The sequence below is a fragment of the Eretmochelys imbricata genome, chromosome 11 (genome assembly GCF_965152235.1).
Source record: "Eretmochelys imbricata isolate rEreImb1 chromosome 11, rEreImb1.hap1, whole genome shotgun sequence".
NCBI classification, from domain to species: domain Eukaryota; kingdom Metazoa; phylum Chordata; order Testudines; family Cheloniidae; genus Eretmochelys; species Eretmochelys imbricata.
In genome coordinates, this window is record NC_135582.1 from 69,643,824 (window position 1) to 69,670,832 (window position 27,009).

The window sequence follows — 27,009 nt, forward strand, 5'->3', positions numbered from 1 at the left end:
ACACCAAACGTCATCATGAGACTTGTGCTAAAATTGCAAGAGTTGTCCAAACTGGCAGATGCTTGTTTACACCCGCTGCAATCCTTGCTGTCTCTTCTCATTCTCGATGCAGGATGTACCATTACATTAATGGGCAGTGGTTTCCTCAATATTGCTATATTACGGTTCCTGAGAGAGACAAGAGCCTTCTTTCTCTATGAACAAGCAGGCTCCAGTTGCCTGGAGTAACTAGTTATTCCTTTAATTAAAAAGGAAGCAAGAAAGTCCAAGTTTTAGAGTCTGTCTCCACCTCCCTTCCACCCTCTCTGGTTCTTTGCGAGAGTGGATTTGCTATTCACAACTACGTAGCAAGCAGAAAATACATCCCTGCAAATTGGAAGTGCTCTGCAAATCGGCCCAAACAAAGTAATCTGAGCTCATCTCCTGGCATAAGGCCACGAACAGAGCATCCTGGCCCTCCCAGGCGCGGAGGTGCTGGAATAATTTATATAGTGGGGGTGCTGAGAGTCTTTGAACCAAATTGTAAGCCCTGTATATGATGGAAACCACTTCAAGCCAGGGGGTGCTCCAGCACCCCCTGTATCCCTAGTTCCAGCACCTATGCCTGGGGTGGCGAGAATACAGGTGTTATAGTGATCTCGGGCTCTGGAGTGGACCAAGGGGACCTGTTCCAGCATTTCTGAAGCTGAGAATGTAACACTTCCCTCTCCCCCACCTTGCACTGAGCACAGCTCAGCAGGTCCAAGGATCAGGCCCAGAGATTTTTAGGAATATTAACAACTTCCTGAATTCCCAGTGCTGCTGCCCTCAACTAGTGAGTCATTCTTTAGTATAAACAGGATGTGACATGCTACATGATCATGAATCACAATGGAAACAAGAAATCTAGGGGCGGACACAACTTTTGCAGGACCTAGCAGAAAGACAGAAAGGAACAGGATTATGAAACTGTAGAAAGGAAGGGAACCAGGGACAGAAGAATCACTCTCCTTAGCATTTCACTGGAGTGCGCAGGGCCCCGCCCTTCGAAACAAGAGGCCAGCTCCGCTCAAATCACCTTGATTACAGGTTTTATGGCTCTGCATTCCTAAAGGCAAATCAACTAGCTGCAGAATCAGTGGACCTTAAACTTTACCAAGCACTGTTGTGTTCCTGTGTTGATCTTTAGGAGCAACCAGTGTGCTGGTGAAAGTACCTGGCTCTCTGTGGGGAGGTTCAAGAGGGGCACCTTTTACTTTCTAGTTTGCCTGGATTTAACTTGTTTGAGCACCTGCACAACCCAGCTGCGACAGCTGCTTCCCAGCCAGCATTGTTTCAAACTTTCAATGGATTGAAGACTCCCCCCCGCCCACCTAGAAGAAAAGCAATGTTTAAAAAGGTGAGCTCTTCTTCTCTCAATACCCTGTAAGAGCAGAGGGTGGGGGGATGGGAAAACCAAACCTGCAACAGCTGAGAAAGTGGTGTGGCTTGCACACATTTAATGTTTAAAGCCATTTCAAAGCACTTTTGGGTATGTTATCAATGTGGGCACTGTAGGTCAAGGTGTGTGTAACCGGCCGCCACTGCGCCTGACTGAGATGGCAGTGCATCTTTGGTTAATTTCAGGGGGAAGCTCTTTTGGATTATTCATTGCCTACGGTCAGTTGAATGCTGAGCACTGCACAGAGGAGACCCAGGGCCTGTCTCAAGGACCCTAGGGTTGAAAGAGGCAAAAAACTCCATTGAGCCCCAAAGCACTGCTTGACCAGGAGCTGGGCTTACCCTGGAGAAAGGCAGCTTCCTTCTTTCAGCTTCCCAGAGTTGAGGCCAGAGTTTGGGTGTTGGGGGAGGGGGGGCTTGCCCCTCCCAGCAGGGCTTGAAAGAATGACTAGGAAGGGTTTATCAGAATGCAGGGATCCAGCACAGAGGAGACTAAAACCTCAGGAGTCCCAAGATAATCCTGCAATAAAGAGAGACTATAGCTATAACTCATTTGGGTTAGGCATTTTCTTTCAAAAATAAGGGCCCAGTCCTACTTCCAGTGGCTTTGGTGAGAATGGATCAGGCCCTACATTGGCACAATATCATCCAAGAATGTCTTTAAGCCTTGAAATGTCCCCTTCCCATTTAGACCCTCAGATCCCAAGCTGATCTTTAGTTAAAGTAAGCTTTAGCAATGACCATTTGTGGACACTCAGCATCAGCTTCAGCACTTCCTATGAGACTTCTGTCCCTGTAGTTTAAGGAGGAAGATTTCCAAAGGCACCAATTGCAGACAGGTGCCTGACTCCCAGCGAAAGTCCATGAGAGTTAGGCACCTCCCTGCCATCATTTTAAACTCTCGCTGAACCTAAAGATGACCTAAACCACCTCAGCTAAAATGTTCAAAAATAGGCACCTAAAATTAGCCTCCCATGCCTGTCCTGAGGCATCTCAATCCAGGGGCCAGGATTTCTACAGTGCGGAGCCACCATGGGAGCGGCTGGGTGCTCAGCGCTTTCAAACATCGGGCAGGTGCCTAAAGATGGATTTCAGGAGTTTAGGCTCCTATTTTCAAAGGCTTGGCCCTACGTACAAATGGGCTTTTACATGAAATGGCATCTTAAAGAAACCGTTCAGAGCCAGCGTCATCCCAAGAGCCCATTTTTACTGGTGCTCTTTAAAGACAAAAGAGCCAACTCTCCGAGTAGGTAAAATCCAATTCTCTTTTATCGTTACCAGGTCAGCAGTAAGAAAACCTCCCCCTCCCCACAACCCCCTCACGTCACAACAGTGAAGTGGTTGAAACCTCCACTCACCACATTGCATTCCAGTATAGCCAACCACTCCATTTCTCACAGGCTTTCATCAAAAGCCGTAAAACACTTGTTCAGACCCTTCAAGCTGCAGCATCCCTGCTCAGGGGCTTGAATGCAGTCTGTTCCTTCAGCAGCTGAATGATCGGATCAATGGTGATTGAATTTAAGACAAACAAACATCCTGCATGCAGAAAGAGTGGTGCAGGGTTGGTCCAGCCCAAATTACTGGGCTCTGTACAGTGGTAAGTGGGTGAGGTTTAATGGCCTGTGATAGGATCTAAGGGTCTCTTCTAGCCTTAAACCCCTGCAAACCTATGAATTAATCCTCTTAACTTCAGTGTGTAGGCAGGCGCATTTCTCTAACAGGAATCAAATGACAGCAGCCTCAGGGCTAAGGGTTTAGCTGAGTCAGAGCTGCAGCTGAGCCTGTCTGTCAGGGTCTGTTGACAGGCCTGTGTCAGAAAACACTCCAAGTCATTATTGTTAACACACAGGATTGTGCAGTGGAGGAAGGGGTCATCAGCTGGCCTTCTTTTCTCCCTAGTCTCTGAGGCTGCTCAGCCTGGCTTCAGTCCGGCCATGGTCTCTGCTTGCTCTCTTATGGAATCTGTCCACGCGTCTCATCTCAGGAATCAACCTGCAGCCCCTTTCCTTCTGTTTGGGGTGCTTGTCCGTTCAGGGACAGTTCCCCCAACACTGCCACTCTTCCCTAACCCGCTCCCTAAATTAGTGAGCTAAGCCAGTTGCAGAGACTTTCTGTAAAGCCTGAGGCAGCTCTGTAGTTTCTCCCGGCATCTAACCCCTCTTTCTTTTTAGGCTTTTGTCTGTATTAGAAAACTTGCTGCATTAGTGCGGCTGGTATAGCTAAAATCATTCTGCATGGGGCTAAATGAGTTCACGTGCATCTGCATTTGGGTTTCTTGTGAGGTAACCAGATTGATTTTAGTCAGACCGGTGCAAGCTTTCTAATGTGGACATGGCCTAAGTGTAGCTTAAGTAATGAGAGTTAGCAGGGGTAGCTTTGCTGTTTCCTCCCAGATGCCCTGTCACACTGGACCAAGATTTTGTCAGAGTTTCCCTGCTCTGCTGTCAGGTGGGCTGGTGTTTGGCTTTCTGGGTTCTTTAGAAGTGCTCCTGTCAGAGTGCGAGGGAGGGGAGGGGAATACTTCTGCAATTCATGTAAAATACAGAATGAGAAATACATACAGAAAACCGGGAGGCAGGAGCTGTCTCTCATGCCTTGGAACGTGAACAGTAATATTTACATCCACCATCTCTCTCTTAGAAGGGGGCCTTTAAAATATTCAGCATATCACTTGGTGCTAGTAAGCTTAACCCCTACTGTTATTTCCATAAGAAAATGGCCAGATTATTTGGGGGTTGCACCATTCTCTGATCTTTAGTCAACTCTTAATTGGCCTAGTGGACAGAACCCAGTGCTGGCACTCAGGACGCCTGGGCCAGCTTGGCTGCTGGGTTCTATTCCGCTGGCCTGCTGGGTGACCCTGGGCAAATCACGTCCCCCCATGCCTCAGTTTCCCCATCTGTAAAGTGGGGATAATGATACTCCTTTGTAAAGTGCTTGGAGATCTACTGATGAAAAGCTCTGTGTAAGAGCCAGGTGTTGTTATTAATTCTGCTCCATCAGAGTTTAAACCTCAGTCATTTAGCACAGAAAGAAACAGACTAGCAGGGTGGTGAGAACAAGGGGGGGAGGGATAGCTCAGTCATTTGAGCATTGGCCTGCTACACCCAGGGTTGTGAGTTCAATCCTTGAGGGGGCCAGTTAGGGATCTGGGGCAAAAATTGGGGATTGGTCCTGCTTTGAGCAGGGGGTTGGACTAGATGACCTCCTGAGGTCCCTTCCAACCCTGATATCCTATGAAGGGATGATAGTATGAGCCTGGTTCTGGCTAGACAAAGCTGTGTGCACAATCCATAGGTTTAATAAGCTGTTCCGTGACAGTTAGCAAGGAGCCACTTGCCTAGCCTGTGTCCACAGAGGGACGGGCACAGCTCGCGCTAGGTTCAGTCTGTCCCCTGCCCCACACTGACCACTAATGGGGAAGTGAGGGCCCAGAGACCGTGTCCATATTGGATCCTCCTCCTAAAGATGGGAACAGTGAGGGAATTCAGGAAGTGCAACATGCTAGCACTAGCAAAGGACCCAGCTCTGCCCAAATTGAGTGACCAAGAGTGGAAGAGGCAGAGTGCATGGGGCACCAGATGCATCCCTTCAGTGCTTGTTCCACAGAGAAAGACCAGGCCACCAGACTCTGGGTAAATTCATGACTGTCTGTCTGCCTGTATTTCCATTTTGCATCCCCCCTTATCTCCTGGCTACATACCCCCTGCTGGCCACCTTGAATAGTGGCTCTAACTTAAATGTTCTCATCCAACACCACACTCCAAGAGATGGTGTGCACCTCTATAGAAGGACAACCCTATAAACTCCTCCTGGGAGGCACTTGCATCCTCCCCACCCCATATGGTACCCAAACCCAAGTGTGTAATGTTAATCAGCAAGGTTGGAGGGGAGGGAAGGTAAATTTTCAGTGAAAAATTCCAGGAGAAACCCCCCCAGAATTTTCTCAGAAATACGATTTTTCATTGAATCGGGGGTGGGGGGGGATCCTTTCTCCCCACCATTCCCTTTTTCTTTTCCACAGAGAGGGGAGGGAATGGAAAGGGGAAAGAAAGAAAGGAAAAAGCCTGGAAGTCAGAAGTTTTTCCATTTAAAATAAATACCCTTTCCCTTTGTTTTGGCAAAACATTTCAAACAATATGAACATTTTCCACAGATGTAGTGTATTGTTTGAAAAACCACTTTTCTTCATGAAAGATTTTTCCTTCCAGCTCTATTGACAAGTTAGTCCTGCCTGTGAGGTTTCGTGTAATGTCTCACTAACAAAGGTTTTGCATTTATTATTTTGTAATAAATAGGACAATGAGAAAAATAACAATGGAACCAGACTAAAAACCAGACCCAGTTAAGCTGCTTTCGGGGCAGATACTTTTCATGCAGACTCTTGACCTGGTGCTTTAGCTGCAGTGGCACATTTTGCCTAACTGGAAGAAGAAGGGGGAGGGCTAGCTCGGGGGTTTGCGCATTGACCTGCTAAACCCAAGGTTGTAAGTTCAATTCTGGAGGGGGCCATTTAGGGATCTGGGGCAAAAATTGGGGATTGGTCCTGCTTCAAGCAGGGGGTTGGACGAGGTGACCTCCTGAGGTCCCTTCCAACCCTAACCTTCTATGATTCTAAGAGATTTTTGTGGTCAAAAATGGGCCCATAACAATGGCCATACAGGGTCCATCTAGCCCAATATCCTGTCTCTGACAGTGGCCGCTGCCAGACGCATCAGATGGAATGAACTGAACAGGGCAATTTTGGGTGATCTGTCCCCGTCATCCAGTCCCACAGCTTCTGGATGCCCAGATCATGGGGCTGCATCCCTGACCATCTTGGAGGATACCACTGATGGATCTATCCTCCGTGAATTCTCTAATTCATAAACCAGTTATGCTTTTGGCCTTCACAACATCCCATGGCAACAAGTTCCATAGGTTGACTGTTTGTTGTGTGAGAGTTATGCAAGGCACATCACTGCATAGTTAAACCATCTATGCTGCTGGACATGTTGCTGCTTGAGGTAGGTGTGAGTGGTTTTGATTTCAGTTATACATGCTGGGGCGAGATCCCCAGCTGCCAAAATTAATTGTAGATCCACTGAGGTGACTAGGGCTATGCCAGTTTACACCAGCTGAGGATCTAAGCCTGGTGTTCTTAATCAGGTAGGCTGGGAGAAATGGTTTTGATTCGAAGGCATTTAGACAGAAGCCCAGGTGCTGACACAAGTATAACGAACCTGTAACTGCAGTTATAATCATGGGCCCTGATCCTGCAAATACTTCAGAATGTGGTTATATGAGAGATGCTGTGCCTGGTCTTGCATGATTGTGCACTTGGACTATGCAGGCAGGAGTGATTCTGCATGAAAATAATTCCGTATGCAATTACATTTTTCCCTCCCGCCCCAATTGGATTTTATGTATTTTTAAACACACCTCTGGAATAGTCAGCGCTTTGAAAACAAACCACTAATTAAGTGTTATTGTCATCAAAAATATATTCAAGCATCTCCTCAGTTATTCCAGCTTGCATGCTGTACTCCCCCAGTACCTGATGTTGATTTATCTATCTTCAGGGCTTCTGGTTTTCAGGGCTTATTTTTAGAAATTTGAGGTCTATGTACATGTCCTCAATTTTTCAGGGCGTTCTTTGATACTGTCATGGGAAGATTTTTTTCAGGTACTTCCCAAAATTCTTGTCTTAATAGGATCTACAGTAGAACCTCAGAGTTACAAATACCAGAGTTATGAACTGACCAGTCAACCACACACCTCATTTGCAACCAGAAATATGTAATCAGGCAGCAGCAGAGAAGAAAAAAGCAAAAAGCAAATACAGTACAGGACTGTGTTAACCGTAAACTACTAAAAAAATAAAGGGAAAGCAGCATTTTTCTTCTGCATAGTAAAGTTTCAAAGCTGTATTAAATCAATGTTCAGTTGTACATTTGTGAAAGAACAATGTTTTGTTCAGAGTTACAAACAACCATTTCCGAGGTGTTTGTAACTATGAGGTTCTACTGTACTTTAATTTTTATCATGTGTATAAAAGATGACGCGCATGTTTGGTTAACCTTTGTATCCTTGTTATTAAATTCCTGGGTTAGCATTTAGTGCGTTTGTTCCCGAGTGTGCTTTAATGAAGTACTGTTTCAAACAGCACTAAGTTAAAGCACACTAGGGAACTTTTAGTGTGCACCAGCAGGGTCTACATAGATCAATTAACGCACGCTTTAGAAATCACACCTCCAGAGCCTGCATTACTGCTCCATGTAGATAAGCCCTTAGATACCAGCCCAGAAGCAGGGCCATTTTGCCTACGTAAACAAACCACACTGGGAAAGGGATGAAGTCAACACAAACGGAGTGTTTTTGTGGTTTGTTGGATAAACACTGATTTCATTTTTTTCTTGTTATTGGGGGTGTTTGTTGGTTAACACCTAAAATCAGAAGCCTTGACTTGTTGGGGAGCATGTCTTTTTATCCAACTGAAGTGCCTTGCACACTCTAAGTGCTAGGAGAATAAATACTTAATTTTTCTGGAGTTACCAAAATACTTAGAGAATTGAAAGCCACTTCCCTCCTCCTAGCATAATGACAGGTTTCAGAGTAGCAGCTGTGTTAGTCTGTATCCGCAAAAAGAACAGGAGTACTTGTGTCACCTTAGAGACTAACAAATTTATTTGAGCATAAGCTTTCGTGAGCTACAGCTCACTTCATCGGATGCATTCAGTGGAAAATACAGTGGGGTGATTTATATACACAGAGAACATGAACCAATGGGTATTACCATACAGACTGTAACGAGAGTGATCAGGGAAGGTGAGCTATTACCAGCAGGAGAGCTGGGGGGGAAAAAACCTTCTGTAGTGATAATCAAGGTGGGCCATTTCCAGCAGTTGACAAGAACGGCTGAGGTAGTGGCAGGGGGTAATAAACATGGGGAAACAGTTTTACTTTGTGTAATGACCCATCCACTCCCAGTCTTTATTCAAGCCTAAGTTAGTTATATCCAGTTTGCAAATTCATTCCAATTCAGCAGTCTCTCGCTGGCGTCTGTTTTTGAAGTTTTTTTGTTGAAGAATTGCCACTTTTAGGTCTGTAATCGAGTGACCAAAGAGATTGAAGTGTTCTCCACCCTATCAGAGGCTCGTTCACCTGCACATCTACCAATGTGATATATGCCATCATATGCCAGCAATGCCCCTCTGCCACGTACATTGGCCAAACTGGACAGTCTCTATGTAAACAAGAGATCCACTTCCTGGACACTACGGTGCTAATAAACAATGGTCATATAAACACCACCCTATACCGGAAACCTACTGACCGCTATGCCTACCTACATGCCTCCAGCTTTCATCCAGACCACACCGCACGATCCACTGTCTACAGCCAAGCTCTACGATACAACTGCATTTGCTCCAACCCCTCAGACAGAGACAAACACCTACAAGATCTCTATCAAGCATTCTTACAACTGCAATACCCACCTGCTGAAGTGAAGAAACAGATTGACAGAGCCAGAAGAGTACCCAGAAGTCACCTACTACAGGACAGGCCCAACAAAGAAAAAAACGGAACGCCACTAGCCATCACCTTCAGCCCCCAACTAAAACCTCTCCAGCGCATCATCAAGGATCTACAACCTATCCTGAAGGACGACCCATCACTCTCACAGATCTTGGGAGACAGGCCAGTCCTTGCTTACAGACAGCCCCCCAACCTGAAGCAAATACTCATCAGCAACCACATACCACACAACAGAACCACTAACCCAGGAACCTATCCTTGCAACAGAGCCCGTTGCCAACTGTGTCCACATATCTATTCAGGGGACACCATCACAGGCCTAATCACATCAGCCACACTATCAGAGGCTCTTTCACCTGCACATCTACCAATGTGATATATGCCATCATGTGCCAGCAATGCCCCTCTGCCATGTACATTAACCAAACTGGACAGTCTCTACCTAAAAGAATAAATGGACACAAATCAGATGTCAAGAATTATAACATTTAAAAACCAGTTGGAGAACACTTCAATCTCTTTGGTCACTCGATTACAGACCTAAAAGTGGCAATTCTTCAACAAGAAAAACTTCAAAAACAGACACCAACGAGAGACTGCTGAATTGGAATGAATTTGCAAACTGGATACAATTAACTTAGGCTTGAATAAAGACTGGGAGTGGATGGGTCATTACACAAAGTAAAACTATTTCCCCATATTTATCCCCCCCCACCAACTGTTCCTCAGACGTTCTTGTCAACTACTGGAAATGGCCCACCTTGATTATAACTACAAAAGGTCCCCCCCGCCCCCAGCTCTCCTGCTGGTAATAGCTCACCTTCCCTGATCACTCTCATTACAGTGTGTATGATAACACCCATTGTTTGTTTCATGTTCTCTGTGTATATAAATCTCCCCACTGTATTTTTCACCAAATGTATCCTATGAAGTGAGCTGTAGCTCATGAAAGCTTATGCTCAAATAAATTTGTTAGCCTCTAAGGTGCCACAAGTCCTCCTTTTCTTTTTCCCTCCTCCTAGTCTCACTCATCTAGTTAAAACATGGCTGTGTGGTTTTGGTCAAACTTTCCAAAGGGGCAGGGTGAAAACACAAGATACCCACATGCATCTTACACAAATCTTTAGGACAATACCAAGCATAGGAAGTGTCAAGACCAGAGGGAATTTGAGAGAGCTCTCAGTGAGGGACGATGTCCTTTGAAAGGACACATGTGCCTTTTCAGCCTACTAAAGCAATCACTACACGCAAAGTATTTGGTGCCAAGGGTTAGAACTAGGGGGAACAGCAGGGATAGCAGGACCATTTCCTTTGCAAAAAGCAGGAAACCTCCTTGTCCTTTCCCTCCTGCCTTGGGGGAGCCCAGCTTCCTTTCCTTGTGTCCCTACCACTGGCTGAGGAAGTGAAGACTTGCCAGGCATGGGGAATAAGAGATTCTTATACCAAGATGGAAAGTTTCTGGGGCTCCTAGCCAGAAGGTTGAGCAGCAGTGCCCCAGCCTGGAGTGTCCTACGGTCTCTCCTCCCCAGGGAAATTCCCCACCCATGGCTTTGGTATTCTCAGCTGCTGCACCATCAAGAGTCCTATAATTCCTGAGGGCCTAAGAAATCCCCCTAAGCCTGAGTCTAGGGCCTAAGGTTTAGTAGATCTGGGCTGGCTCCAGGTGAACAACCGGGGGAGCTCAAGATGAGCTTGGACAGAGGGGGAATGGAAGAGAAAGCTAACGGCGTAGACTGTGTGGTCCAATGGATCAGGCATTGGCCTGGGAGTCAGGAGACCTGGGTTCTATTGCTGGCTGGCTCTGGGCTGCTGTGTGACATGGAACCAGTCACTTCCCACTACCCCAGCTGGGTAATAACTCCTTTGTAAAGGGATTTGCGGTCTGTGGAGTGAGTGCTGTGTAAGAGCTAAGCATGGCTTTGTGCAAGGTGCTCAGATACCATGGTGATGGGCACCCTCACAAAAACCTAAATTGATAGGGAGAGGAGGTGGCTTAGAAGGTGGCTTAGGAAGGGAGAAATAAATAAGTCAGAGGGATAAACACGGAAAGAGCGAGGAAGTGACCTAGGCGGATGAAGGAGAAAGAAGAGCATAGCCAATTAAGGGAAAAGGATGAAAACAGAAACTGCTCTGTGGAAAGTCTGGTGCCAGGGAGACACGAGGAGGTGAGTCTTTAGAGATGTGATTGGGTTAAAATAATTTAGATGGAGAGAAACTCACGGTTCAGGCCACAAACTAACCGCTAACTTAGATTTGGAAGAAACCCGCCCTGTGGGAAAGTTTGGTCATGGTCACCCCCCTTGGAGCAACTAGCAATGCCGACTGTTGGAGACAGGCTACTGTTCTAGATGGACCAGTGGTCCCATGCCGTGCAGTTATGTTCCTATGGAGATATGCACTGGTGTCCTGTATCAGGTGTAGGGGAGGGGATAATGGAGTCTGGTTCTACATGGCATTTTACATTGTTAATGCAGTGCCGCCCTCTGAGGTGGTTTTGTTTTACATTCATGGCTGATTGAAAGGGGAGCAAATTCATTGGATTTGATGCATGTTTATGGATTTCTTAAGATAACTTACCACTGGCAAGTTCTATTAAACAGCTGCAATTGACAACGACATTTTGGCAGAAAGTTTCTCTTCAGTGTTGTCTTGCAATTTCCTGCGTTATAGGAGAATTCATTGGGCATTTCAGAAATGTTCAGAGGAAGAAGCTAACAGTGTTCCAATGTCCGTTCTCTCTTTATGTCAAAGACTCGCCCGTCTGGTGTAGTCTGAATAATGATCGAGGGAGAGAGAAGGGGAAACCCCAAGAAATGCCCCTACAAAGTGGGGTGTCATGTTGGAGAGTTGTATGTGGTCAGAAGATTCTACGTGGTGAGACTTCTGGGGATGGTGTTTTGTTTCTTGCATTTTCTCAGGATGGAGATGTCTCTGTGAAGTTTTGCTTCTTTTTTCTTCATGGTGCAGAGTTTGGCTGGCTTGAGATTTGCTTTCAGATTCACTTTCCCTCATTTTCCTTCTCTGCATCCATTCTCCATCTCCACAGGATGATGCAAGGAATACTGCCTCACTGCCTGACAGATGTCTGTCAGCCCAGCACTTTGGTGAACTCCTTTTCTTTTGTTCTGCTTTAATCACTCTCTGTCTAGGAAGATTAAATCTTTCATTTGGGGAGCCACACAGGCTGCTTCTAAATGTGTCTAAAACTTGATAATGGCTTATACAACCCTGGGCTTTGTCACTGAGCCCCACAGTAGCCCATGGGAGGAGGTGTAAATGGATGGAGGATCAGGGCACACAATTCTGATGTTTGTGTGGGCAGGTTGTCAGCTATAGGTGGAACCTAGCTCTGAGTCTAGGATCAGCCATCTTCAAAGTGAGGTAACAGTTACTCAGCAGAGTCTCTTATCCAAGGGTCTCAAAGCACTCTACAAAGGCAGACATATATGGAGGAGCAAAGATACAGAGATTTGACAATCAAAGTTTACAAAAGGAGCCATTTAAAAAAAAATCACTGTCTCTGATAGGCATTTGTTTTCATGGGTTGCTTGTCTTTAGGGGTTCATGGATCTGTCTCTGTCATTATCACAGCTGGAGTTGGGAGCCTGTGAAACCATGGACATAGGTCTCCTTATTTTTTTAAACTATTGCTAAGGCTGAATATAGCCTTGAAAATGTGGCCCATCTTCATAACACCAAGCACTAGAAACAGACTTCAAGACAAGCTATTTTCTAGGATTAAAAGTTCAGCCACTGATTGTTTTTTTTTCCCCCTAGTCTCCCGCCATAGCCAGCCTCACCTGGCCTTGGAGACTCCTGAGAACCACAGGTATAGGGCCAGAGAGGTTTTTTGGTGAGGAAAAAGTCCAACTGATTCATATCATGGCTGTGCATCTTGTGAGCCTAGCGATGGAAGCTTTGGGACCATCTGTATCAAGTTTGTTCCAAGAGCCCGAGGCAGTGTATTGACAGAAGAGATGTCTCAGGAGGTCAGGTATCGGTGGGGGGGGAACAGGTTGGAGCGCTATGAACAGTATTTGGGATGGGGACGATGGAGTTCACAGTGCTGCTACGAGAGTCCACCTGACAGTGTGGCTGTGGCCACGGCAGCTCAGGCTGGTTATGATTCGATGGATTAGACTTGGTCTACACGTAAGTGAGGTCAGCACCTTGCCCTGTGGTTGGCCACACTCCTGCGTGACATTGCCATGCCAACCGAACCCTCACGGCGGATGCAGCTGCGTTGACAGAAGAATGCTGCCATCGCTGAAGCGCCTGTCATTCGGGGAAGCAGTGTCCTGCACCAAAGGAAAACCCCGCTTCTGTTGGCGTTGGCTGCGTCCACACCACTGCATTATACTGGCCTATACAGGGATATAGCTATGCTGGTACAGCCCCTGTACTGTACACGGACCCTTAGGGTTAGACTCCCATTATGTTTCGTTTAAGCATGTTAAGCTTGATTGACTGGAACAGGGGGTGCAGGAAGAATTAAACTGGAACCATGTCTCCCACTGTGCTGAGTGGGAAATCAAGGCACAGGGCCTAACCTTTAGAGTTTACGCAGCTAATCAGCCCAGGGCCCTGAGCTCATTGCCAATGCCTTTTGAATAGGGTTTTTTTCTTCTTTGCAGAATATGGCCCCGAGAAGAACGCAGCAGGTGCGGGCGGGGCCTTCCACGGAGCAATCCTACGTCTACAAGGTGGTTCTGCTGGGGAGCACGGCCGTGGGAAAGTCAAGCATAGCCTTCCGCTATGTGAAAAATGACTTCAGGGAATCCATGCCCACTGTGGGATGTGAGTGAGTGGCAGCAATGAAGTAACCCTTTGGTGCAATATAAAGGGCCTGACCTGCGTCTCCCTTATAGCAGGCGTACCTCTGCTGAAGTCAGTGGAGCTATGCTCGTGTGAAGTTTGGTTTTGCTGATGCTAGCAGGCCCAGCAGAGCACCTACAGGCCATCACTCAGGAGGCAGGCTCCCGTTGGAACTTCCCGGGCAGCTGTGACGGCTCGCTAACGGGATGTGATCCAACAGAACCCCAGGTTACAGCCAGGGAGTGCGTGGTTCGTTTGGTTTCTCAGCTCAGGCACAGGATGGACGACCGAGAGATAAGGAAAAGTCTGGTTAAGGTAGCACAAGCAGGCGACGGTGCCCGTTTGAAAAGCTGGGCCTTTTCTGATGCTGCTCTTTACAGCTGGGTCTTTAGGCACCTACTTAAGAAGCACTTCTGAAAAAAGCCAGGCCTGAGCATCGACTACTCCCCTGACGCCAGCGGCCAAGTGCCTTTTGAGTTCAATGGCAGGGAGGATGAGGCCACATGCAAGACACATTTCTCCACTGGGGTAGATTGGAGACGCAGGGACCAAGAACAGGTTTCAGAGTAGCAGCCGCGTTAGTCCGCAAAAAGAACAGACTTTATTGAATTGAATCGAATCTATTCCCTTAAGTTAAGCATCCTCACACCTTCTTGTCAACGGTCTAAATGGGCCATCTTGATTATCCCTACAAAACTTTTTTTTTTTCCCTCCTGTTGATAATAGCTCATCTTAACTAATTAGCCTCTCACAGTTTGTATGGTAACGTCCAACTTATCTGTATATCTATCTATCGATCTTACTATATGTTCCATTCTATGCATCCGATGAAGTGAGCTGTAGCCCACGAAAGCTTATGCTCTAATAAATTTGTTAGTCTCTAAGGTGCCACACGTCCTTCTGTTCTTTTTAGGGACCAAGAAATCATGAATAGGGAAACAGCAACGCAGCTGTATTCATTGTGCAGTTAGAGTGACATCTAGTGTTTCATTGCAGGTAATGTAGCATTTAAATAGGTCTCAGCAAGGGTCATATTATTACAAAGCTCATGTCAGCAGTGGGTTTTGGTGGCATTTGAACTGAGCCTGCAGTTCTGACTAACCCAAGAGAGCGTTTATAGCATTTAATGGTAAATGGTAGACTTTCCCCTTTGCAATCCCTCCCCCCACACCCCGGCTTTCCCAGCTGCCCCCACAGAAATACTACCAATTGCTCTGTGTTATCTATGGATGTGTGCCAGTCCCATTCTCAGTGCTCACTGCAAAATTGCACCAAGTTCTTACTCTCACTGCAGAAACTGACACAGGTGTGCCCTTGAATCCTAGGAACTGCACTTCAGAGTCTGATCTTCTGGCGTTAGGTCGGAACCACCCCCAGTATAATTCCTGGGTGTCAGAAAAACAGACGTAACGCTCTGTTCCACGCTGTTTGTGTCAGAGGACTTAACAAGTCTGCTTCTTGGATTCCCTCTGATGGCTGACAGCAAGGCCTCCAACAGATGACATTTAAAGTCTGTCTTCCCAGACTCCCAGTAGCTCTGCCCATTAGATAGCTCTGGTCAGCAATCTAGTCCAAGCACCCCACCTAGCCTCCCCCCGATGTCATCGGCATACCTGCCTTTGACATCATTTTCATGGTGTTTAAACAGAAACCCACTCACATGAGAACTAGGTGAAATTTCAGCCAAAGATTTTTTTTCTGAAAAAGCTGCCGATCCAGTGACACCACTACATGTTATGAGTTCATGGTCGCAGTAAGAAAAGGAGGACGTGTGGCACCTTGGAGACTAACCCATTTATTTCAGCATAAGCTTTCATGAGCTACAGCTCACTTCATCGGTGTTAGTGTAGCCATGTTGGGCCCAGAATATTAGAGAAACAAGTAGGTGTTTTACTGGACCAATTTCTGTTGGTGGAGGGGACTAGGGTGACCAGATATCCCAATTTTATAGGGACAGTCCCGATATTTGGGGTTTTATCTTATACAGGCACCCGTTACCCTCCACCCCGTCCTGATTTTTTACAATTGCCGTCTGATCACCCGAGAGGGGACAAGCTTTTGAGCTTTACAAAGCTCTTCAAGGTCTGGGTAGGATGCTGAGTATTTAGCTGAAACACTCTGGTTCCTTCCTCGGACCTGAAGAAGAGCTCTGTGTAGCACGGAAGCATGTCCCTTCCCCCCAACAGAGGTTGGTCCAAGATAAGATCTTATCTCACCCACCTTGTGAGTTCATGGTAGTTTCACTAAATTGTTTGTTTAAAAAAAAAACACCTGAACAAAATATCACGTTTCAATTTTCTGGTTTGAAATTACTTTCAAAAATTCCTTTAGTCTTATTTTAAAAAATTATTTAGAACGGTCAAAGTCGAAATAAATGTTTAATTTGACCCACAATGAAATTTCTCTTGACCTTAGAGTCAAAATCTTTGAAACATTTCATGTGGTGTTGGACTTGCAATTAATTTTTTTTGACTTTTCAAATTGCCACCAACAAAACAAAACCACCATTATTCACACAGTTCTGCTACACGCTCCCATCATCAGATGCAAAAAGGTTCACCTCAGTAGGCAACATTGATGGAAAACATGGCTTCAGTTTTTATTGGAGATGTCAACACAAGGTCAGTTAAGTCTCTTTAGGAAGTTTTACAAGCTTACAGACCCTGGTATGAGCTAGAGAGGCCATTGATATTCATGGGACTGATCCCCATCTGTTCTATGTTGACTTCAATGGAGGTAAGGCCAGTTTACATAAGCAAGGATCTGGCTCTGTGTCTTTATGTCAGAAATAGGCAGAAAGACACTTTTCTTCCTGTTTTACAGAAGGATCCTGACCTTTGTCAGGAGAGTGGGGATGGAGGGCCCAGGGGGTCTCCCACTCTTCCACACAATCCAGGCAGTCACAGAGCCCATACCAAGGAGCGTGGTGTCATTTGCCTACATTAATTGGCACTCAGAGAAGTCTTCTATCCCTCCCAGAGCTCTCTGGAGAGCTTTGGCTCTGTACTGCCCCCTCTACCTCAAGCCCATGTCTGTGTTAGACAATCTGGCCCTTAACAGATGGCTTCTGCCTATCTACTGTGCAGCCGCACATTTGAGCTGCTATAGCATTTTCAGTCCAAGGATCTTCGAACATTTTGCAGACATTTGCTCGCTTTCACAGCACTACAGGGAGGTGGATTTTAATTAGACCCATTTTCCATCTGGGCAAGCTGAGACAGAAAGGTTAAGGGCTAGCTTGGGACTTTGTCCACACATTTGCCTGGGGGACTATGGGAAAGCAAAGGCCTCTCCTCCCACCTTTACACCCCTGGGCCAGGTGTGCAGGAGTAAACATGCATCTGTCACTTCCCTAGAGCAGGGAGAGAGGGTGAGCAGGCATGGCCTGGGTGCCACCCCCGCCCACTGGCCAGCCTAGCCCTGCCAGTTTGGGGGTGGGGCAGGTTTGCTGACATGGGCTAAGAGCAAGAAAAAGCAGTGATAGAATTGTAGCTCAGAAGCATCTGAGCACCTCCCCGGGGCTACTCTTATGTATAATCTTATAAAAAGCTTATGTATAATCAGGGCCCACTCGAGACTTAAGTGACTTGCCCAAGGTCATACAAATCAGTGTCAGGGAGATTGCAGTATTTCTGTTATAGCAGCACCCAACAGGGGCCAGGCACCATACAGCTGGATTAGAACTCAAGACTCCTAATTCCCACCCTGCCATCACATTTCCTCCAACTAGACAGCTGCAAAACCAAAGCTTGCTAATGCCACTAATATTGACGGTCTGTCAGCCCTGCTGAAGCGCATTGGTGTAGTACAGTGCTGTTATTGGGCAGTACCAGTTCACCAGCATGTTGGTTACATTGCTTTAGGTGGGGGAGGAGGTGTTTTTATCTCTCTCTCTCTCTCGCACACCTCCCCCCCCCCCGCATAAACCCTTTCCAACTGAATCTTGACACCCATCTTTCACACAGGTTACCAAGATAAAGGTTAACATCTAATAAAGGGGCATGCTATGACTTTCTCAGTGAGCTGTCCCATCTCTGTTGCTTCCAGGTTCTTTCTTCACCCAGCTGGTATGTTTAGAGACTGCCACGATTAAGCTTGAGATCTGGGACACTGCAGGACAAGAGAAGTACCATAGCGTTTGCCGTCTTTATTACAGGGGAGCTAATGCTGCCCTTCTTGTATATGACATTGCCAGAAAGGTAAGACAAGTGATGGCTTGTTCCTCCGCCTCTCTCCTCCGGAAGCCTTTCCAAAATATCCAGGCCGAATCTTGATAATGCAGCCACACCGCTGGTACATTGCAATAGTTCTAGCGTAGGGTAGCTTCCCAATACATCTCCAAACATTTCAACCAAGACGACTTTTCCCTGCACATGTCATGTAAGGGCTACTTTGTGGGCAGGCTTATCCTTCGTCTTCTGGTAAAGATGGTTGAAGACATGCAAGGAACTGGTACAGACATTTCGCTTACAGTGGACAATAAAGGCTCATGCTTTCCCCCTAAAACCCAAGATTTCTCTATCTACCCCTACCTCCCAACCCAATCCACCCCAACAGCCAAGTAGGTAATGGAGGAGCATCACTAAGTGCTCTTTGTCCCCCTACCCTCATGTAACCCACACACCTTCTGGGTGTGGTGTTCTATCTCATCTAGTGGCACCAAGACCACTTAGCGAGATAAAATGAGCCTGGCTCTACAGCCTTGGCTAAGAGTCAGTTGGCTTTTAGCTCATGAGGTAGAGGCTCATGCAGTAAGCAGCAGGTTCAATCCCACCCGCCAACGGCCGGGGTCTGTAGTCGTTACAATCACTCCCTGGACTTTAAGGATGATATAGTGACAAAGATTAAACGCATCTGTTAGTTGGCTTACACTAAGGTCCATTTTTGATGGACCGTTCCAGGGGGAAATGTTGCCTGATCTCCCACTACATTATGCATGTCTTTTCCCTTTTACTGGTAGCACGCAACACACAGGAACCGCAACACCAAGGGGCCACATGCCTGTACTACTGCCATGGTAGTTACAGAAGGAGAAGACCATAGGCTGCTGTAGAGTAATGTCTCACAGTAACAGAACTTTATGGAAGAGATAAGCCAAGTTTTTAAGAATCCTTGCCCCATCGCGAAAGAGCCAAATCACCTCAGCCCATCACCTGTAAGCTGGGTCTATGACCCACTGCAGATCCATGGTGGTTTGATCATGTCTGATGGAGTAGGAGAAGTCATCCTCCTTGGCTTTGAGGAAGGAAGTACATTTAGAGCCGGTTCCATGCTGAGTAGCCCTCCTAGCATCACTACCTGTGACAAGCACATAACCCATTTGTTTCTACAATTTTTAGCCCTCACTTGCCAATCTCCTTTGGGCCACGTGACAGCTCATGGGTATCTGTCGGTTTATTGTCTGTGTGTCTGTCTCTCTCACCTTTCCAGGCAACTTTTGCGAGAGCAAAGCTGTGGTTGAGGGAATTAGAGAAGGAATTTCTTCACGATGAGATTGTGATTGTTTTAGTCGGCAATAAGACAGATCTTGGCGCTCAGCGGGAAGTCACCTTTGAGGTAAGTGGCGTCACTGCAGGAAGATCTCAGCACTTGGTAGATTACCTCTTTCAAAAACATCTTTCAAAAAACAACCGAGTGCTGCACTTTAGGCTTTCAGACTGAACAATTCTTAAGTAAATGTTTAGGTGAATGCGATTCTCCTAGCAGCGAGCAATATAGCGAGACCCCACTGGGTGCCAGGGATGTTAAGAGGCCATTAATCCCATTTTGCCCTCTGTTTCAGCTGCTAACTTTTTTGGATCTTAGAGACTTTCCTGAGCTATGGTGGGTTTGTTCAGAGGGTTCAGAGTGTGCCATAGGTAGATGTCTATTGTCCCTTTTCGTAGCTTCACATTAAGATGTACAGTGGATGCATCCAGAAAGATTCTACTGTCCTCAGCAATATCCCCTCTTGGCGTAATGGGCAAAGTCTATCAGAAATGGTAGAATCTTTTCAAGCACATTGAGACAGCCCTTTCTAGCACTATAGATCAGCTCATTTATCTCTAGATATATCTCTGATGAAGTGGGTTCTAGCCCACGAAAGCTTATGCCCAAATAAATTTGTTAGTCTCTAAGGTGCCACAAGGACTCCTCGTTTTTTTAAGATATACATAAATCACAGTGGAACTGCACTAAGAACCACCTCAACACAAGAAACCCTCTGTTTTAAGAGCCAACTTTAAAGTGTTTTCATGATTCCTGTGCAACTGTATGACCTGTCATTAAGTGCCATCTCAACTAGGCAGCCAACTTTCGCTAGTCCCCTTGTGACTTAAAGGTAAATCAAAACCAGCACTGGGCTGCTTTAGAGTAAAGGGTAAAACAGGTTTATTAACAAAAGGAGAAAGGATTTGAAGTGAGTTTACGTATAAAGGCTAGAGTTAGAAATAGTTATAAACAAAAGTGAAAAATGCTTTCTAGGGACTAAGACTTAACAAAGCTACAGTCTTGGTTCAGGGTAAGATTGGCACATGACCTTCCAATAAGATGGCTGACCAACCCCTCTGGTCAGGATCTCCCACAAAGACCAAAGTGCCTGGTGCCTTTGTCGTTTTAGGTAAAAGATCTTTGCCTAAGCAGGTTTCTCACCTCTATTCAATTCCCAGAGACTTCAGTCCCCCTTTGGCTGAAGGACCCATCCTTCTCAGCTTGCAAGAGCTCCGGCCCCTTGTGTCTGTCTAGTGATGGATAACGTAGGGGTTCTCTGCCCCTCTGTTTATAGTCCAGTAAGCCATTGAAAAGCATCTCCCCCAAAGTTCATTGTGCTTGCTTGCAGTGGCAGGAAGGCTTTCTAGGGGTGTATCTCTATTCCCCCTTTGAGACTGGTAAGTGGTTATCTTTCCCCACTTGCTGTCCTGATGGCTTGGTTTACCTTGCCCATAAATATGCCTTTGTTGCCTCTTCCTGAAGGTTGGTCAGACCAGCAAAGACACAGTTCTGTGTGATCCGGACATGCTGACTCCCCAGCTAGCTTGTGAGCTTTGATAGTTCTGTTTACTGCCTAGGTAAACTGCAATCCCCCTATCACGGGCCAACCCTGCTTCACTGGTACTAGAGGCCTTGGCAGACCCATTTTCTACTTTGCTGAAAGACAGATTTTAAAATATAAGATCAGAACATCCAGGACTCCATGTATCGTGTCAATACACACATCTCACAAAGCTCTGAACCGCCCGTGTCATTGCTTTTCCAGGGAGATATCACATGATGCCTGTTAGATACAGATCATGACCCCAAGGAATTGGGCTACATTGGTCAAGCCAGCTGAAATGCATTGCTTGATACCATGGAGCCCTTGGCCTTTGGGATGCTGTTAGGGTCACACCTTCCCCCTTACAAAGCAGGAGGGTTAGCCACTGGCTGGCCCGGAGGCAGCAGGTCAGAACCCTCTCTCCTGGATGGGGTGTCTGCCCCCATGTTTTCTTTCCCCTTCACATAAAGGAGACAAAACAGGTTCCTTCTGTCTGTTTACAGTCTCTGGGGATGTGGTATTGGGGAATAGCTGTGATTTCACCTACAGAGTTGTCACAAACATTTCACAGTGACATTACTGACCAGTGTGGTGTTAGATTTCAAACAACATAGTATACCTCACCTTTTAAATAAGTATCACGACACCAGCGAGTGAGGTGTGGTGAGAATGTCACTCCTGACAAGAGTCACTGACCCAGAGTAACAAACCACCAGTGGGCCTCTGTGTCACACAACTAAACATGGGTAGGTCTTCAGTGCAGTTAACCCCCCACCCATCCACACAAAACACCACCCACTTTGTAGTGAGGGTGCAGAACAAACTATTCCAGTGCCAATAGGCCTCCAGTGCCTTCCCACAATTCCCCTTGTGCGCCCAGAAGGAGAGTGGCGTTCTCCCACAATCCCCTGGGAAAGAATCAGAGGGGTTCAGCGTACTGCAGCAGACAACCATGGGCTATGCCTCCAGAAGCCAGAGCGACACACTTGGGAGAGCACAGCACCAGTGGAGACATAATAATTTGGGGAGGGAGTTGCCATGTGGCTGCTCACCGCCAGGCTAGGCCAACTTGGGTGCCAGTCACCTGAGTTAGCTGCTGTGAAGACATACCAAGTGAAATACAGCTATAACTGCAGGCTGTGTGTCATCTGGACACTCGCTCCATCGCATGTGCCCTTGCCTAGTGTCATTTGATCATGCAGGCTGTTGTGATGCCTTTCCTCCAGGGCTCTGATCGAAATGGTGGGGATTAGGGCTGGCTAGAAAACAAGACTTCCATTGTGTGAGAAATGGAGGCACCAGGCAGAGCAGGGATTCAAACCTGGGCTTCCCAAGTGATCGCCCTACCCACAGGGCTGTTGGCTAGTCTGGGTCGGGGGCTCTCTCACCAGAACACCAGCCTGGACTTGAAAAACCTTCTTGAAGAAAGTTTAAGCTAAACCCACATTTCTACAAAACACATTTTTGTTATCCACACCGGCATTTTCCAATAGAAATACGTTGGCAAAGAATTCCTGACCAGCTGTAGCAGAGATAAGGGTAGGGTGAGAAGGGGACAGGGAGGCTGAGCGTAGTAGCCTTATCTGCCAACTTCCTGGCTTGTTGGCTTTAAATCTTAGCACAGGATAGCCTGTTAGTACATGTATGGTTGCAGTTATGCTCCTGCTTTGACCCCGTAGTATTTATGAGTTGACTCCTTTCTCCTCACACCCCCCCCCCCCCGCCCCACTTTGGACAAGATCTTGCTCTGAATATGTCCTGTAGAAACCAGGCCATCTGCAAGGCTAGTGCATCAAAACCCGGTGAGCCAGCGAGTTTTAACACGGTTATATCAATGAGTGGTTCCCACCACACCACACTCTGATTCCAGTCAGAGAGCTGTTGCAATGCCTTGAGCGGTGCAAGAGAGAAAACAAGCGGGGCCTAAACAGTTAGGCTGCAACCGTGTGAATGGAACGGAAGGCGCGTGAGCTGGGGCAATAGGAAGCTTTAGGCTTTGCAGCAGAATCTGCAGGAATGCAAGGGTGGCTGTATCACCGGACACCCCGCTCTTCAGAAAGATGGGGAACTAAAGTCAGCGTCTGCATGAGTGGGGTACAAGATCTACTGTGCACTTGTGTGCTGTGGACTAACTGGCCCATAAGGACCTGCTGGCACCACGGAGAGTTCCCTAGTGTGCGTCACCGTAGCCCGCACACGCCTGTTAGTGCTCAACACACTGGAATGTAGCCCTCCGCCCCCAGTGCAGACTAATGCACCATGCAGATGAGGTCTAAGCAGGAAGGCTCCTTTGTACGTCATTACTTTGACTGTGCAAGTGTTGGAGCTAACGATGGGGGTGCGAGGCCCTAAGGCAGTTTGCAGCATCCAGCATAGAGACTTGTTCCAGAGCCACCTTTGCGAATAGCTGGAGATTGCGACATGCTCCTCTTCCTACTTCTTAGCCACTAGTCAGCCAGGGCAAGTTGCGGTACTCCTGCTACACCAGTGTGTGTGTCCGTTCTGAGCTCAGTAATCTCTTCCCCGGGTTGGTTCCATGTAGCTCTGTCCACACTGGGCAGGGCTTGGTCATGCCTGCGGTGACTAATCATACAGGGAGGAGCTGTGTCTCCCTGTCAGGCCTAAGGACAAGATCCAATACCTCTTAAATGGAGCCCTTATTTCCACCACCTTCCAGGATGGTTACAGGGGGACATTTACCAGGCTGGATGTGATTACAGTGCAGAACACACCGAAGTCTACTTTGAAATAACCCTGTTTTTGTACCTTCCACCCCTCCCCCCCACAACTAGGAGGCAGAGGAGTTTGCAAAGAGCAGAAGCTTAATCTACATGGAAACGTCGGCAAAATCCAACCACCACGTGACCGAAGTCTTTATGGCCGTAGGTAGGTTCCAAGTGAGAAGCTGCTGTACAGGTAACAGCATGAGAGAGATGCTGAGGTCTGTGCCAGCTCTTTGCCTTCTGAGCCATAGCACAGCAGTGCTTATCTTCTCCCAGTTGCTCCGGGGCAATTAGGGTTGAGTCACTTGACCTGAGGAGGTCCAGGAACTGGAAAGTCTTTACCGTGAATGCAGCAGTGCATTGCCTCTAGGCATAGACAAGAGGGGACTGGGTACACTCTGGCCTGTCGAGCCTGACAGCTGCCAACAGCGAGTGAGACAGACCCAGAGCAGCTGCTTCCCCATTCCAAACACAGACAGGCCGCCCCCCTGTTGCGCCCAACTTCTGAGACAAGCAAACTTCTGGAGTGGTTCTGCTTTTGCTGGCGGGGTGAGGGTGGAACCTGCTGAACGTGGGGGAGGTTCCCCCACCCAACCACTCTTGGGAACACCGGTCATTGGCCCTAGCAGTGGGAAGGTGGGAATTTCTCCCCACCCGCCAGATTCCTCACTGCTACTCCAAGAGGATCTCTTCTCTCCGAGACCCATTCCCCTTGGCTCCAGTTATGATCCCCAAACAAAACAAGCCCATGTTTCTTTCATCCCTCAGGACAGAGATCAGAGGCCTCACCCAGGCAGGAAAACAAGATCCCTGGATCCTTCTTCCTTAGGATCCTTCTTCCTTAGCCCTCCAACTGTCTAGGACCGTGGCTCTCAACCTTTCCAGACCACTGTACCCCTTTTCAGGAGACTGATTTGTCTTGTGTACCCCCAAGTTTCTCCTCACTTAAAAACTACTTGCTTACAAAATCAGACACACATACAGAAGTGTTGCAGCTCCCTATTACTGAAAAATTGCTTACTTTCTCATTTTTACCATAATCAATTAGAATATAAATATTGTACTAACACTTCAGTGTGTAGTACACAGAGCAGCATAAACAAGTCATTGTTTGTGTGACATTTTAGTTTGTACTGACTTAGCTACTGCTTTTTAATGTAGCTTGTTGTAAAACTAAGTAAATATCTAGATGAGGTGATGTATCCCCTGGAAGACCTCTGCGTACCCCTGGTTGAGAACCACTGGGCTAGGAAACGGAGCCAGAGGCTCAGCTAGACCCTGGCGCAGAGAGTCTTTGAGGTTTCTTCTTAGGACAAGCACATCCAGCCCCGTCCCAAGAACCAGTTATGCCCAGAGATAATCCCAAGTTGTCAGTCCTCCCTTCACACGAATGTCTGACCACTGCCAAGCCACCAACGACGCTGGTTTCATGGGAGGCTAACCAGAGCCAGCGGTTTGTAGACTCTTCTGGTGAGCCGTTTCTTCCCCACATGCAGGCCTGGAACCCTGGAGCTCTGTCCCACCTATCCTACTTAGCCTCCTGGGCCTCCGATGCATTGCTTACCCCAGAGATGTTAGCCAGATGACCCTGTTTTACCATATGGGGATTCAGACATGGGATATGCCTCCAGCTTGACCCTGCACTAGTGCACATATGGCAAACGGCTTTACCTTGGCAGCCAGTGAGATGGCACTAGGGTCTGCTCATGTTTGTTCCTGTTAATGAGACCGTTCGGAGAAAGCTCTAGAATAATAGGGTACAACAGCGACAACAGATTCCACCTTCAACGTATCATGAACCAATAACAAGCATTTACTACCCAATAGATATTCTTGCTCCTTAAGAATGCCAGCAGTTTGATAGTGGCAATTCATGAGACTCCTAGCACCCATCTTATGCCAATTTCAAGTGAGGGGCTCCTACTTCTAGTTCCTTTTTAAAAGAATTTCACTAAAGCTTATAGAGATGTGATTTGCACATCATCACCATTCTATTTTATCATGGGATTTCCTACAGACAACTTGGTGCAATACAACATTTGCTGTACCGTGATGTTTTTAGGGGTATGTCCATGATGCAGGTGCAAGGGAATCTGTAGATGTTCTAGGGCGGGGAATGAAGAGGAGTATGGGAGAGTCCTGAGGGAGGGACCATTTTCCAGAAAGAACGAAGGAGCATGAGGAAAATTGTGAATGGGAGTTTGTTAAATAGTAAGTGCAGGAGCCAAGAACCATGTGGGTTTCAAGGTAAAAAAAATAGGAAGTTAAAATGTTAAACTTAACTTAAATCCATCAGTGTTATAAATAAGAACATAAGGACGGCCAGACTGGGTCAGATCAAAGGTCCATCTAGCTCAGTATCCTGTCTGCCGACAGTGGCCACTGCCAGGTGTCCCAGAAGGAATGAACAGAACAGATCATCATCAAGTGATCTATCCCCTGTTGCTCATATTTAGATATTTTAAATCTTAATAAATTTAAAGGGACAGATCCCCAGGCCTAGCCAAATAGCACATGAGGGAAGGAGAAAGTGGCTTTAAGCCTCCTTTTCCTCTCTCTATTGCTTATCGTGGGTCAGTCCTTGGCATAAATTGAAACAGCCCTGGGGCTGCTCTAAGTTTCACCACCAGGAACCATTCTGCTGGTTGGGGTTTGGGGTGCTCTGGCCACACCCCAGTCCACTGCTGATGGGGGGGGACACAGCAGAGGAATCCCTAGCTGCTCCCTTAGCAGCTGGAAAGTTGTCCTAACAAAGTCAGAGCAGGGTCTGAGGATGTTACAATAGCTCAGCAGAGAAGGACCGAGAATTTCTTATTCTGAGTTTCTTCACAGCTCACAAGCTATTGAAACAGGAACAACAGAAGGAATCAGCCCTTCAGCATCAGCCCTGGAAGAAGTCACGCGTGGATCTGCGAGAGCCAAGCAATCAGACTAAGAAGTGTTGCATGAACTAAAGGAAATGGCAGACTGACCTAGGTTTACCATCAAATGCGTTTTTATTGTGGGGGAGGGAAGGAATGCTGGCCCTATGTATTGTGTGAAGTGCTGTTTTTGCCAAGGCAGCATGGTTCTCGGGGCAGCTTGTGTGTCACTGTGATTATTGCTTTTTAAAAAAGTTATTATTGTCAGTGTTCGATTGAAGAATTGTACGAGAGGAGATATTGCCGAGTGCAAGGGACCTGAAAAGCCCTGCAAATCTCCTCTCGCTTGTGTTTGTTCAGTGTTATCATTATACAAGAATACATTGTAAAGTATCTTCACAAATAAAAACAGCAAAAAGGAGGAGTAGTTTCTCTCCCCCCCCACCTTTGCAAATTCTATAAAACTTTTACAGAAGCTGTTACCATTAACGTCACCCAGTCATTAAATGCAAGACATGGAATAGCCAGAATATGCAGATCAAGTTTAATATTGCTGTAAGAACTCATGATTTTCATAGAATCATAGAAGATCAGGGGTGGAAGGGACCTCCAGAGGTCATCTAGTCCAACCCCCTGCTCAATTCAGGACCAATCCCCA

At 46.8% G+C, this 27,009-nt stretch overlaps 1 protein-coding gene across 1 annotated transcript; it reads left to right on the forward strand.

Moving 5' to 3' along the window:
* The first annotated feature begins 1,339 nt into the window (after positions 1–1,339).
* RAB17 (RAB17, member RAS oncogene family) lies at positions 1,340–26,486 on the forward strand. Its single transcript, XM_077830222.1, has 6 exons — positions 1,340–1,378; positions 13,575–13,737; positions 17,803–17,954; positions 19,186–19,311; positions 23,560–23,653; positions 26,323–26,486. The coding sequence occupies exons 1-6, from the start codon at positions 1,367–1,369 to the stop codon at positions 26,442–26,444; spliced, it is 669 nt and encodes a 222-aa protein (XP_077686348.1). The 5' UTR covers positions 1,340–1,366; the 3' UTR covers positions 26,445–26,486.
* The last annotated feature ends 523 nt before the right edge of the window (positions 26,487–27,009 follow it).